The sequence below is a fragment of the Magnolia sinica genome, chromosome 6 (genome assembly GCF_029962835.1).
Source record: "Magnolia sinica isolate HGM2019 chromosome 6, MsV1, whole genome shotgun sequence".
NCBI classification, from domain to species: domain Eukaryota; kingdom Viridiplantae; phylum Streptophyta; class Magnoliopsida; order Magnoliales; family Magnoliaceae; genus Magnolia; species Magnolia sinica.
Window position 1 is genome coordinate 60,162,063 of NC_080578.1, and position 12,388 is coordinate 60,174,450.

The following is a 12,388-nucleotide window of genomic DNA, read 5'->3' on the forward strand; positions in this document are numbered from 1 at the left end:
TTTGCAAAACCCAAGGGTTGAAATAATACTCGATCAGTCTAGCCTTTCAGGAATCCCCTCTGGAGGCACATAAACGCTTATCATTGAAAAAGGTCCAAATCTAACAGCTAGAATCTTCCCGCATCTTATTGCAATACATAGGGATGTATTACAATTTTCGAACAAACGTCTCTTACAGGGCAAGTGAGATTCTACAATAGTTTTGGAACTTACAAACTTAAGAAGGGTATTTCAGGCATGCAAATTTTCCGAAACAATAAGCTATGTTTGCTATTTAATATACAAGTACGGATATACAGTCTTAGGGCTCGTTGGAAACCGGTTGCAATACAATTCTTAACACAAATTACACACAATCTGAGTTAATTTCAATTTAAATTCCCAATACAAAATTTATTTCATGTTTTGAATGACAGAGCAATGGCATCGGTGGTTCTGCAAGCCCACACTCACCTCTCTACATGTGGCTGTGGAGGATCCAAGACATGCACCAGGGGTGGGTCCCACAGTAGCAGGACATGGTGCAGAAGTCAGGCCGTTCATCTCGTTAGGTGAGCCACACATGCACAATGGCAACAGGTTATTTTAAAAAGAATTTTCCCACTGTTCACATCAATGAAGCACGCTAATGGTCTACAGAGATTTTTTTTTTTATTATTTTTTTTTTTCTCCTAGGTCATCTCAATGGTGGGGTCTACCTCATTCACAACGCAGATGTGCCACATACCCACATTCTTTGGCATATGCCACTGTGCATGTGCGCTTTAGCAGAACTATAAATGGGTGCATGTGGGCTTTAGCAGAACTGTAAATGGTCCTGACAACAGTATCCCCATCACAATGTGTTCGAAAAACCACCAAAGCATACACAAAGGCTGTGCTTGGATGCATGAGCAAATTGAATTCTGAGCAAATTGAATTCTGAACAGTTAGTTAAATGAGGAAATAACAGAAATCAATGATGTTTCCTAGTATTCATAACAGGAAGTAGCCCTCAATTTGCAGTTGCATTTCCTTTCACATCCCACATCAAAGTACTAATTGAAATCTCGAGCAATGATCCCCAAATATAAATGCTAGAGAAGTTCATGATTTGAACTTTTTTTTAACCCACTTTATTAGACTACCAATTGCAATTCAAAACAATAGTGCATCCAAACAAACCCAATAACTTCTAAATATGAACAATGTAATATCATCTAAGTAGGTGGATATAACATTTGCTTGTGGTTTCACAATCCAAAGGAGAATGAGCATACATACAGAGTTCTGCTAGAACGATCACAATATTCGAGTGAAATTAACCATCCACGTAGTGATACAATTCGAAACTTACTAAGATGTAGACAAGAGCTGTCCCCCATCCATGCCTCAACCTTAACTCTCGCTGATGGGTGATCCGAACCCAATTGAGAAATCGAAGGTGATGCAAGTCATTTGGTTCCCGTTCCCGCCCAACAACTTCATCTTAAGTGTGTACTTGCCCTGTAAACAGTATCATGGAAAAGGTAGACGACATGACTTATTCCAAAAAACAAGGTCAGTACATCATTAGTGCTTCTCTAATGATGCCAAGAAAAAAGATAAGCAATGACAGCATGTTTTGCTATGTTGGAGGACAGAGAAATTACAGGAACCCTAGACTGAGGATAGGCATAGTATCCTGAGTTTGAACAAGAGAGACCTGTGGCTCAGTGATCCAGAACATTTGGTTTAACAGGCCCCACAAGCCCCCAGATTGGAAGATTGTATCCAACTTCTTTTTCCTCTCACTGAACGTGGACAGTTGCTATATATTTTATTATTTCATCACAGATCCACAGTGGCCCTATTTGCAGAGGACTAATCAAATGATATCTTATCTGGGAGATCATTAATAGAATATATCCATGATGGGGCCCACTAGATTAACAGCTTGGGAAATGCAACTTGGGCCCCATGTGCACAAACTCAAGTTAGGGATAGTATGTATATCATCCAGCTGAGGATAATGATTCCTACAACAAAAATAAATAAGGCCAAAAGAAAAACAACATACAGGTGGCGTGATTCCTGGCAAAGTTTGGGTGTGAGAGATCACAAAATCGCCTGTTGAGATTGGGCAAGATGTCTCCTCACAGAGGTTGTGGCTCTCGCTGTGAATGTAGAATCCAAAATATGAAACATCAATCTGCAACTTACCTCCCGTGATAGCTTTATCTGCATCACAATATCAGGAGACTTCAATTAGAGTTCTACCTAGGAGCTGCTATTTACAGCCCCACTTTTTTCTTTCTTTTTTCCCTTTTCTATTCATGCAGTATTTTTCTACTTGTGTACTAGATTACTCCAGTGATAGCTTTATCTGCATCACAATATCAGGAGACTTCAATTAGAGTTCTACCTAGGAGCTGCTATTTACAGCCCCACTTTTTTCTTTTTCTTTTTTTCCTTTTCTATTCATACACTATTTTAATACTTGTGCACTAGATTAGTACTTCTTGACACCATTCAAGCACCAAAAGCTAAAAAATATAAAAGTATAAAACAATATATATATATATATATATATATATATATATATATATATATATATATATATATATATATATATATATATATAGCATAAAACAAGGGGTATAAAAGATAATTTCCCTTCTGTCTCAGGTGAATTTCACTTTATAATTGTTAAATCTGTAAAAACATTTGGGTATATTGTTTTTATTTGTAGTGGGCCTGTTAGTTGGGTTTTAATAGAATTTGAGCTACTCCTTTTAAGTCATTGCTCAAGTAAAAGGGGTATTTATGTAATTTCCAGCATATTGCTGGAAGCCCTAATAAAATAAGAGGCTGGAACATGTGGGGGCTGAAGTCCAGCGGTTCTCTTTTCTTCTCCCTTCTCTCTCTCTCTCTCTTATTACTTCTTTTTTCTCTATTTTCTCTTTTATATTTCTGTTCAATACCACTTTACATTGTACCAGAGCATACCTAGGAGTGATTCAGGCCTCACAGCCTTCTTTTTTTCAACCCTAGTTGCTGGATCAAGTATTAGGGGCCTTATAAAACTGTAGAGAACTGATCAGACCTTAAGGAAATCTGTCTCGTCGTTTCTTTGTGCAGAAAACAATACGTTTTCTGCATAGTTTGTTGAGTAGAAGGAATCACTTGCAAAAGGAGCCTTGGCGGAAAATGGAGGCTTGCTGATTTTTCTCATAAGGTGATGTTTAAAATTGATTTTGTATTTGTTACACCATGTAGAAGCAATTTTTTAGGAGACCTTTTGCATCCGTAAGGTTGTGTGATGTGTGAATGATATCGATGCAGATTCTAGTAATGATGGGCCAGATGTCGTATACAGTGCCGTTCTGGATTTGTAGTTGATTGTGGTTCTCATAATTAAGTCAGCATCTTTTTTTGTAATACAAATTAAAGTTGATAGTGGGGTAACTATGGAACCCAAAGGTGTGATTGTTGGACAGTCATGTGGACTAAGTCAATTGAGGTGTTTCTCTGAGCCTGTGAAAAGGATCAATTTCTCACGGAACCAAGCTTGAGGAATTTGATTCTAAATATAGACAATGGATGTCTGACGATGCTCAGATTCGATCGTGGTTATGGAATAGCATGGAACTTGAGGTAAGTTCCAATTTGGTGTTCTTAAATATGGTAAAGAATATTTGGGATATTGTGAGGAAGATGTACTCTTCAAAACAAAATATTTCTTGAGTATATCAGCTACACGAGGAGATCTTTTCGTTACAAAAGGGTGATGAGTCCATTGATGAATATTTTGCAAAATTGACTGGAATGTGGGAAGAGCTTTCCATATATCAACCCCATTACGTCTGATGTCATTCTAATGAAAAAAGCAAATGGGAAGATACGGAAGTCATGAAACTCTTGTCTGGATTTACCAAAAGAATTCCAATCAATAAAAGATTAGATTTTGGGAGGCGTATCCATTCCTTCAGTGGTTGAACAGTGCTTGCAATATGTAAGTGCTATGATGTTAAGCACACATAGATTGTCGAATTTCGTGAGACAAAAGCGCTTCAAGGTAGAACCTGAAGATCAGCTCAAGATCGGCTTATGGTCAAGACAAGATCGGCACATCTTCTCAAAGAAATCGTCACCCATATTCAAGACAAAGTCCAAGACATAGTTCAGGACAAAGTTCAAGACAAAGTCTAAGTCAAAGTTCAAAGACAAAGTACAAGACAAAGTGACTTAGATATTCGATAACCCTAGAAAGATCTTAGGATTAGGAGCTTTCAAAAATTATTTATCATGGGTTTTTATAAGTGTTATTGCTTTGGAATTTGGCTAGCCTAACTTCTGGTTCGGCTAGCCTAAACTTCCTTAGCTAGCCCAACTTCAAGCCCGAGCAAAATAACAACTTCTGTTGAAAATTCAGCTAGCTCGAGTTTTGGTTCGTCTAGCCCAAGCTTGAAATTCGGCCAGCCCGAGAAAGTTCAGATGAAATTCCAGCAACACAAACTTTTAGAATTCGCGGGAATTTGGCCAACCGAATGGCAAATTCGGCTAGCCGAATTGTGATATTCGACCAGTCGAATTTTGGATAATTCTTATCCCGCGCGATCCAAAATCCTTTGAACAGAATCCGGTGAACTCGGGCTAATTGGAGCCTATCTTAGACTAACCGAAGTTCTAACTTCTTTGCCTATAAATTGAGTCTTTCTCTTATTCCAAATTACAACGAAAATTACAATCATTCTTCTGCAAGAGAGAGAGAAGCTCAAGTCCTCGGCAACTATTTGTTAGTATTTATAAATTTTATTTTAATAGCTTATTCAATTCCATTTTTCTTAAGATCATTTTAGTCTTAATCTAAGAGAGTAAACTATACTCCTCTTTAAGATCTAAGAGAATTAAATCAAGTAGCATTTGGGTTTTCCATTTTAAAAAAATCTATAGAACCCTAGACTATTTCTATTGATTGAACACTACACCATTTACATTTAAGAAAGAAGTCCTTCTGCTACAAGCTTCTGCTATGTCTTCTACATTTAAAGATAAGTATACCTTCTGAAATTCTTTTTAAGTTTTTCTAAGATATCCTGTGAAAATCTCAGTTGAGGTTTTGTCTGAGATAGCCTGTGAAAATCTCAGTAGGGTTTTTATTGTGATAGCCAGTGAAAATCACAAGGAACTGTATCAGGTTATTAAGGTGATCTTGTGAAAACCATTTTATAGTGATAGCCAAAATTACGAGGGTAGTAATTTTGGGAGTGGAGTAGGTGTGGTTGTTTTAAGCACCGAACCACTATAACTCCTTGTGCCATGTAGTAAATGCTTTTTTGAAAGTTTGATTTTAAGGACATTCGTGAAATAAAGTTGTCCTGCCTAATATTTTAGGTGAAGGTGGTGCTACGAATTATTTGGAATAAAGGTTTCAATACGCAAGCGATTGAGATTTTTATAATCTTTTCATATTTCGCATTCATTTTGATTATTTGGCATTATCCTGCCTAGATGTGTTGCGCAACCATGCAACAAAGAAGGATATCGCTACCTCGCAACATGCTCTATTGACCATTTTTGGGGTTTCACACATGCGAATGCCAATAAATACCCCATCACCTTCTCATTTGGACATTAAGAACATTCAAGAGCTCTAGGAGTCAACGAGCTACAAAATTCAGGTATCTAGGAAGGAGAAAGGAAGAAGGAAGGAGTCTGATGGGGACATCATGCGCACACGCATGGCCCCCACCCTACACACGTACTCAAGGAGGAGGAAGGCCCCACTATCGATCTGGATCAACGACGACGCCTATGGAGGACCCCATAGTTAGGGGGTTGTGCTATGGATCATTAGAGTGGACCCAATCATCATGTGGATCCCACCATTGGATCTCATGATCATGGCCCACTACCCTAGACGATTTACGACTTTAAGTTTTGGTTATTATCATTATTAGAAACATCATGAACGGTTTTAATTGCGTTAATTAGTTGTTATTTATGTTACTTCATTTCTAAGTATTAGTATGTGCACATGACGTGGCTTTTGAGGTTTAGGGTTTTTTTTATAAATAGGCAACCCCATGTAGGTTTTTTCTCATTGAAGCTTATGAATAAAATTCTGCGTTTTTTCTTCCCTATCCGTCTGAGTTGAAGAAGGTAATTGGGTGCGAAACCCTCCCTTCCTCGAAAGGCTAACTACCGTGGTGCGAAGCCACAACTATCCAAATCATCCCCATCTTCCCCACCCCACATCCATCATCTCTCACAGCCATCCCATCTTCAGATTTATCCTTTTTTGGCACTCAAGTTCTCTTCTAAAGCAGATTTCCAAATTCTGGCCCACCAAGGGGCTGAAACGTCAGCGAAGCACCACGCACTCACCGTACATCGGATCGGCTTGAAATTTGGCATGAGAGAGGACCTCCCCTGGCCGACCAGACCCTAGCTGGACGTTTCCAGTTTCGTGGGCCCCACACACGTGCGAACAGAGGTCCACGCACGTGCGTCTGGGCTGGGCCAGGCCGTTGTCCGCACGCGCGGATTGTCTAAAGTTCTAGATTCTTCTATCTTCTCTCACTTTTCGCCTTAAATTCCAAACCTTAATCATAGATAATTCCAAATCCCAAGTTTTTTCCACTTTTGCAAACCCTAGGCTTTTCCCGAGTTGAAACATGGTGAATCTCTCGAATCGGAGAATAATCCTTTGCAAGAGTGGATGAATCTTACACTCCTTTCGGCATTGTTTGGTTTATAATTTTACTTGATCCAACCCTAAACGTGTGTAGGCTTGGATCCCCATAGATTCCCCTTGTTGAATGTTTTAACATATGTGGGACGTGGAATATTGTGATTGTTTAAGATTGGTATAATCTAACGCTTGAAATCTGCATATCGTATTTAATTTTCATGTCCTGCATCAAATTTGGTATCAAAGCTTAGGTTATTTTTAGGAGAATGCATTGCATGTTTAAGGTTCAGTTTATTTATGTCCATTATACATCAAGTCTCCTCATATATGGCTGTCTATGACCCATAATTCACAATATGTGCTGCTGAATTTTCTGTTGTCAAAAAATCCCCAAATTTCATGGCTGAATTTTCTGTTAACAAATTATTTGGGCAGTTATGTTGCTGGAATTTTAGTAGCATTGTATGGTTTTCCTCATATAGAGTCCTATAAGATCATTTAGTCCTATTTAGACGCATATAGTTGCATTAGAGGCCCTGAGTTGAGTGGTTGTATGTACACACGTACTGGTCGTGGTTTTGGTTTGCACCCCACGCTAAACATGGAGAAATTACAAGAGTCAATGGACAACATAACCCGGCAGTTTGAGTCTTTGGGTAAGCGCTTGGAACAACATATTGACCAACACTTGGATAAAATCAATGTGTGCGTTACCCAACTAGAGACCGCCCGGGCAAACTCCACCATGGGGGAAGATGCCCAATCTCAGGCAGGTGATCAGGAGGACAGGCAAAGGAATGGGGGTGGCCAAAGGAATGGTCATGGGCTAGCACCCGTGCACCCACACCGCGAGGGGCATCATGATCATTATGACCCAGATGCGCAACTCCTCAAGGGAGTTAGAGTAGAGGCCCCTATGTTTGATGGCCACTTGGACCCTAAAGTTTTTCTAATTTGGTTGGCGGATATGGACCACTATTTTGAGTGATATGACATGTCGGATGCTCGTCGAGTCCGATTTACCAAGATGAAGCATTGTCAAATTTCATTAAAAAATAAATAATTATTACGAGCCACCGCGAACTATATGGGTCTAGGCCACAACCAATCACATCATTCATAGGTATATTTCTCAATTTCTACTTCTTTTACTTTTGAATGAATTGGTTGTGTTTTCATATATGTCTTCTTACATTTATAAATATTATGAATTCAATTTGAACATAGTTGCATTAGTTCAGTCAGACTATTGATAGCTTAGGACCCTATACAAAGAAAACTTTTTTTGACATGTTATGATTTAAAAGTGTGTATTAAGGTCTTTTTTAACAATCATTGAAGTTTCATTGAAAAATTCAACCAATTTCCCAATGTTTCCCATTGTTTCCCAAAAATTGCGATAAATTACCCGATACAAACAATATATCTCATGTGATAACCTATATGTATCCGTATCCCAAGGCCACGATATGTAGCGCGATACCAATATTATGTTGAAGTTTATACGAGGCTTTAAAGAGTCTCTTGCAAATGAATCTAACAATACTGGTGTTAATGCCCCTGATAAAATTGTTGTGTCCACTACTTCTAGCTATTCTGGTTTACGTGGAGGTCGTTGGTGGTCGTATTGGGCATGGTTCTTAGAGGCGGTAGATTTTCAAGGAGGGGTAGTGATGGGGACCTTAAAGTCTACAAAAGGAGAATCAAGGCTAGGGTGGGGCCCACAAGTCTTCTCTAGGCTCCTTAGGCCAGGCCAGCCGACCACTCTAGCAAGCCAAAATAGGTGGTGCAGTTGGGCCCCCTTGCCCAACAAGTGCATGTGTGCTTTTTGTTGAGAAAAGTCTTTTGCAAGGGTATTTCTGTAATAAGACTTTTGTAGGGGTGTTTTGTAATATCTCTTACAAGCCAGGTAGCCTTTATTTAAGGTCTTCTTGGGGGTAAAGGGGCATATTGTAACTTGGTTTGAAGAAAGAAAACAAAAGAGGTGTCGACTCCTCTTCCTTGTCTTGATGTTGAGTCTAAGACCCTCAGTGCGGATTCCAGGTAACATCTATCCATTTCCCCTCTTAATCTCCTGGAATCTTCCTTCTCTTCTAATCCTCGCATCTTCTCTTTAAAACCTTTGAATCTCCATTCTTTCTCTTTATTTCTTTATTCTTGTTGCCTGTCCTCTTAACAATTTGGTATTAGAGACCTAGGTTTGTTGATGTCGACTTGCACCGACAAATCCTACCGTGGGAGATTTACGGATGTGCAACGGGATGACATGCTTACATGCATGGCGGATCAAATCAACTACTCGGTGCGTCACACGGATTCATTGGAGAAGCGAGTGGAGCGACAGGAGTCAAGGAATGAAAGAAATCGTGCACCCGCAAACCCTCCACATGACACGAGAGATGGCGAGACTTCCGAACAACAGGTGGCAGAGAGCAGAGGGAGAAGGCGAGGTCGATGACCTTCCATGAGAGCATCCAGTGGCACCTGTTAATGTAACCGTTGATAGGACTACTCGAGAGCAATTTATTCCTCCACAAGGTACGCTCATGGAGACTGTACCAAGGTATTTTAAAGGAGACCAACCTGAACATAACTATGTGGCTGATGATATCATGAAGAAGGTGAGAATAGATGTACCTGATTTCGTTGGCAAGCTAGAGCATAATCAATTTCTTGATTGGTTGATAACGTTGGAGGATTACTTCGAATGGTACGACATGGATGATGATCGCCAAGCCCGGTTTGCAAAGATGAAGCTTGAGGGACATGCTCGTGTTTGGTGGAAAAGTGTGGAAGATCATGTGTATCGACTTAGTCAGCCCCCTATTATTCATTGGGAAGAGATGAAATTGAAGCTAAAAGAGAAGTACCTTCCTCTTGATTACAAGGATATGCTTTATGAATGGTTGGTCAAACTTCGGCAAGAGAGCATGGTAGTGGAAGAATACATGGAGCGTTTTAACGAACTCATGGTCCGTTGTCAAATCAATGAAGAGGAATGTCATACCCTCTCTCATTGCAAGTTAGGCCTTAGATCTGAAATTCAAAGGGAGATGATTACTATGGGACTTTATGGGATAGATGATACCTTCCAATTAGCTCTGAAAATTGAGCAACTTAAACAGTCCATTGGGAGAAGATTTGGCACAGTTGCTGGGATTTGATGACTCGTAAAGCTGCTGAAATTAGTCGGACAGCAAGGGCTCCTGATAATGTAGCTACCAGCAAGCCTGCAAATTCAAAGCCACCTCGTTTGGCAAAGAATCAAGGCAAGGCTCTTGTAGGGAGTGATTCACGTGCAGGGATATGAAAGACGTCGATTGCTATAGTTGTGGTGGAAAGGGGTATTATGCAGCACGTTGCCCTCAGAAGGTCAATGCTATTGTGAGGAAGAAGAGGACAATGAATCCAAGGGGGGTAAAAGACCCAGGTGAGACGGATGGACGGCAAGAAGACACCAATGAATGTGGCCTAGAAAATGGAATATTAGTCGTGATTCAAAGAGTACTTGTAGCCCCTAAGAAGGATGAGACCGAAGATTGGTGACGAACTACTCTTTTCAAAACCAGAGTTAGGTGTGGTGATAAGGTATGCAACCTGATATTTGTTGAGGGAAGTTGTTCAAATGTGGTGTTGCAAGAGCTAGTTGGGAAGATGCAACTACTAGTGCAAGCATAGCCCTACAAGATTGCATGGGTTAATGACACGACCATTCCAGTATAAAGAGGTGCTTGGTAAACTTTAAGATAGGCCACTATGAAGATTCCATTTGGTGCAATGCACTTCTCATATACATCTTGGGAGGCCTTGGCTTTATGAACGAAAGGTCCGAAGGTGTTTAGTGACGGAAAGGCCAACACATTTACCTTCAAATTCAATGGCAATAAGATTCTCCTTACACCTATGAAAGCAAGTGAATGAGTGAAAGGGAAGGTTGAGCCAAGGAAGTCATCCAATGCCTTTATCTATGAAACAATTCAAAGAAGGGAGCAAAGAGGGAGGAGTTGTATAGGCTCTAGTGACGCGGGAGGTTAAAGACAAGGTCTCGAGAAATAGGCAAGTGACGAATCCGGGGGTAGAAAGGTTAGTGTCTGAATTTTCAGATTTGGTACTTGACGAGTTGCCGGATGAATTACCACCTATGAGGGATGTTCAGCATGTTATCAACCTTGCCTTGGGATCTATGCTTCTTGATCTACCAGCCTACAGGATGAATCCGACCAAGTATGTTGAGTTAAAGAAGCAGGTTAATGAATCGTTGAAGAAAGGCTTTATCAAAGAAAGCCTTAGTATGTGTGTTGTCCTGGCCTTTTGACGCCAAAGAAGGACAGGAGTTGGCAAACATGTGTGGACAATCGTGACATAAATAAAATAACTGTCAATTACCGCTTCTCAATACTACAACTTGATGATATGCTCGGCATGTTGGCTGACTCTAAAGTCTTTTCAAAGATTGACTTGAGAAGCGGCTACCACCGGATATGGATTAGACGAGTGGACGAGTGGAAAACAACATTCAAAACAATGGATGGGCTCTACGAATGGTTGGTTATGCCTTTCGGATTGACCAATGCTCCTAGCACCTTCATGTGAGTCATGACTTAGTACTACATCCAAGGTATCCCGTATCGGTATCGGTTGGCGTAACGGTGACCTCCAAAACCGATACGGATACGGGGGCGTAACGGTGATACGGGGGCGTAACGGCCCGTAACGGTGCAAAAATTTTTTTTTGTCAAAAAAATATGAAAAAATATGGATTAAATCCGGAATATTCTAAGCATTCCAAATATGCATTCATTTATAAATTGGAACATGTTTATGGTGGTGTAACGGGCCACTCTTTGGTGAGAAGTTGTATCGGACTATCTGATGAATTTATGAACCAGATAACCTGAATTTGACTACAAAATTCATATATTTAATTTTCTAACTATCTACTATCAATGATAGATATATTAGAATGAATGTAATATGAAAATATCTTACATTTAGGTGTTTGCAATTATTTTTGAAGGCCAAAATTCATGCGTAAATAGAAAAAAATATATTAAAAAAATATAAAATGGCACCCCAAATATGTAAAATGCACATTAACATGTTCTACTATGATTAACACATCATATGACATCATTAAAACAGCAAAAGAATCATTAAAAAATGATTTTTCGAATTTTCAAAAAAAGGGCCGAAATAAATGCGTAAATAGAAAAAAATATAAAAAAAAATATAAAATGGCACCCCAAATATGTAAATTGCACATTAACATGTTCTACTATGATTAACACATCATATGACATCATTAAAACAGCAAAAGAATCATTAAAAAATGATTTTTCGAATTTTCAAAAAACGGGCCGAAATAAATGCGTAAATAAAAAAAAATATAAAAAAAATATAAAATGGCACCCCAAATCTGTAAAATGCATATTAACATGTTCTACTATGATTAACACATCATATGGCATCATTAAAACAGCAAAAGAATCATTAACAAATGATTTTTCGAATTTTCAAAAAAAGGGCCAAAATAAATGCGTAAATAGAAAAAAATATATAAAATGGCACCCCAAATCTGTAAAATGCACATTAACATGTTCTACTATGATTAACACATCATATGATGTCATTAAAACAGCAAAAGAATCATTAAAAAATGATTTTTCGAATTTTCAAAAAAAGGGCCAAAATAAATGCGTAAATAGAAAAAAATATTAAAAAAATATAAAATGG

At 39.0% G+C, this 12,388-nt stretch overlaps 1 protein-coding gene across 1 annotated transcript in view; it reads right to left on the reverse strand.

Moving 5' to 3' along the window:
• Window positions 1–946: 946 nt before the first annotated feature.
• Window positions 947–12,388, reverse strand: part of LOC131248784 (uncharacterized) — a 41,805-nt gene continuing 30,363 nt past the window's right edge. Inside the window, exons 3-4 of the mRNA XM_058249238.1 lie at window positions 2,039–2,199; window positions 947–1,485 (exon numbers count right to left, since the gene is read on the reverse strand). Of these exons, the coding sequence (XP_058105221.1) occupies window positions 1,378–1,485; window positions 2,039–2,199 (269 nt within the window). The 3' untranslated portion in view covers window positions 947–1,377. The remainder of the gene's footprint in view (window positions 1,486–2,038; window positions 2,200–12,388) is intronic.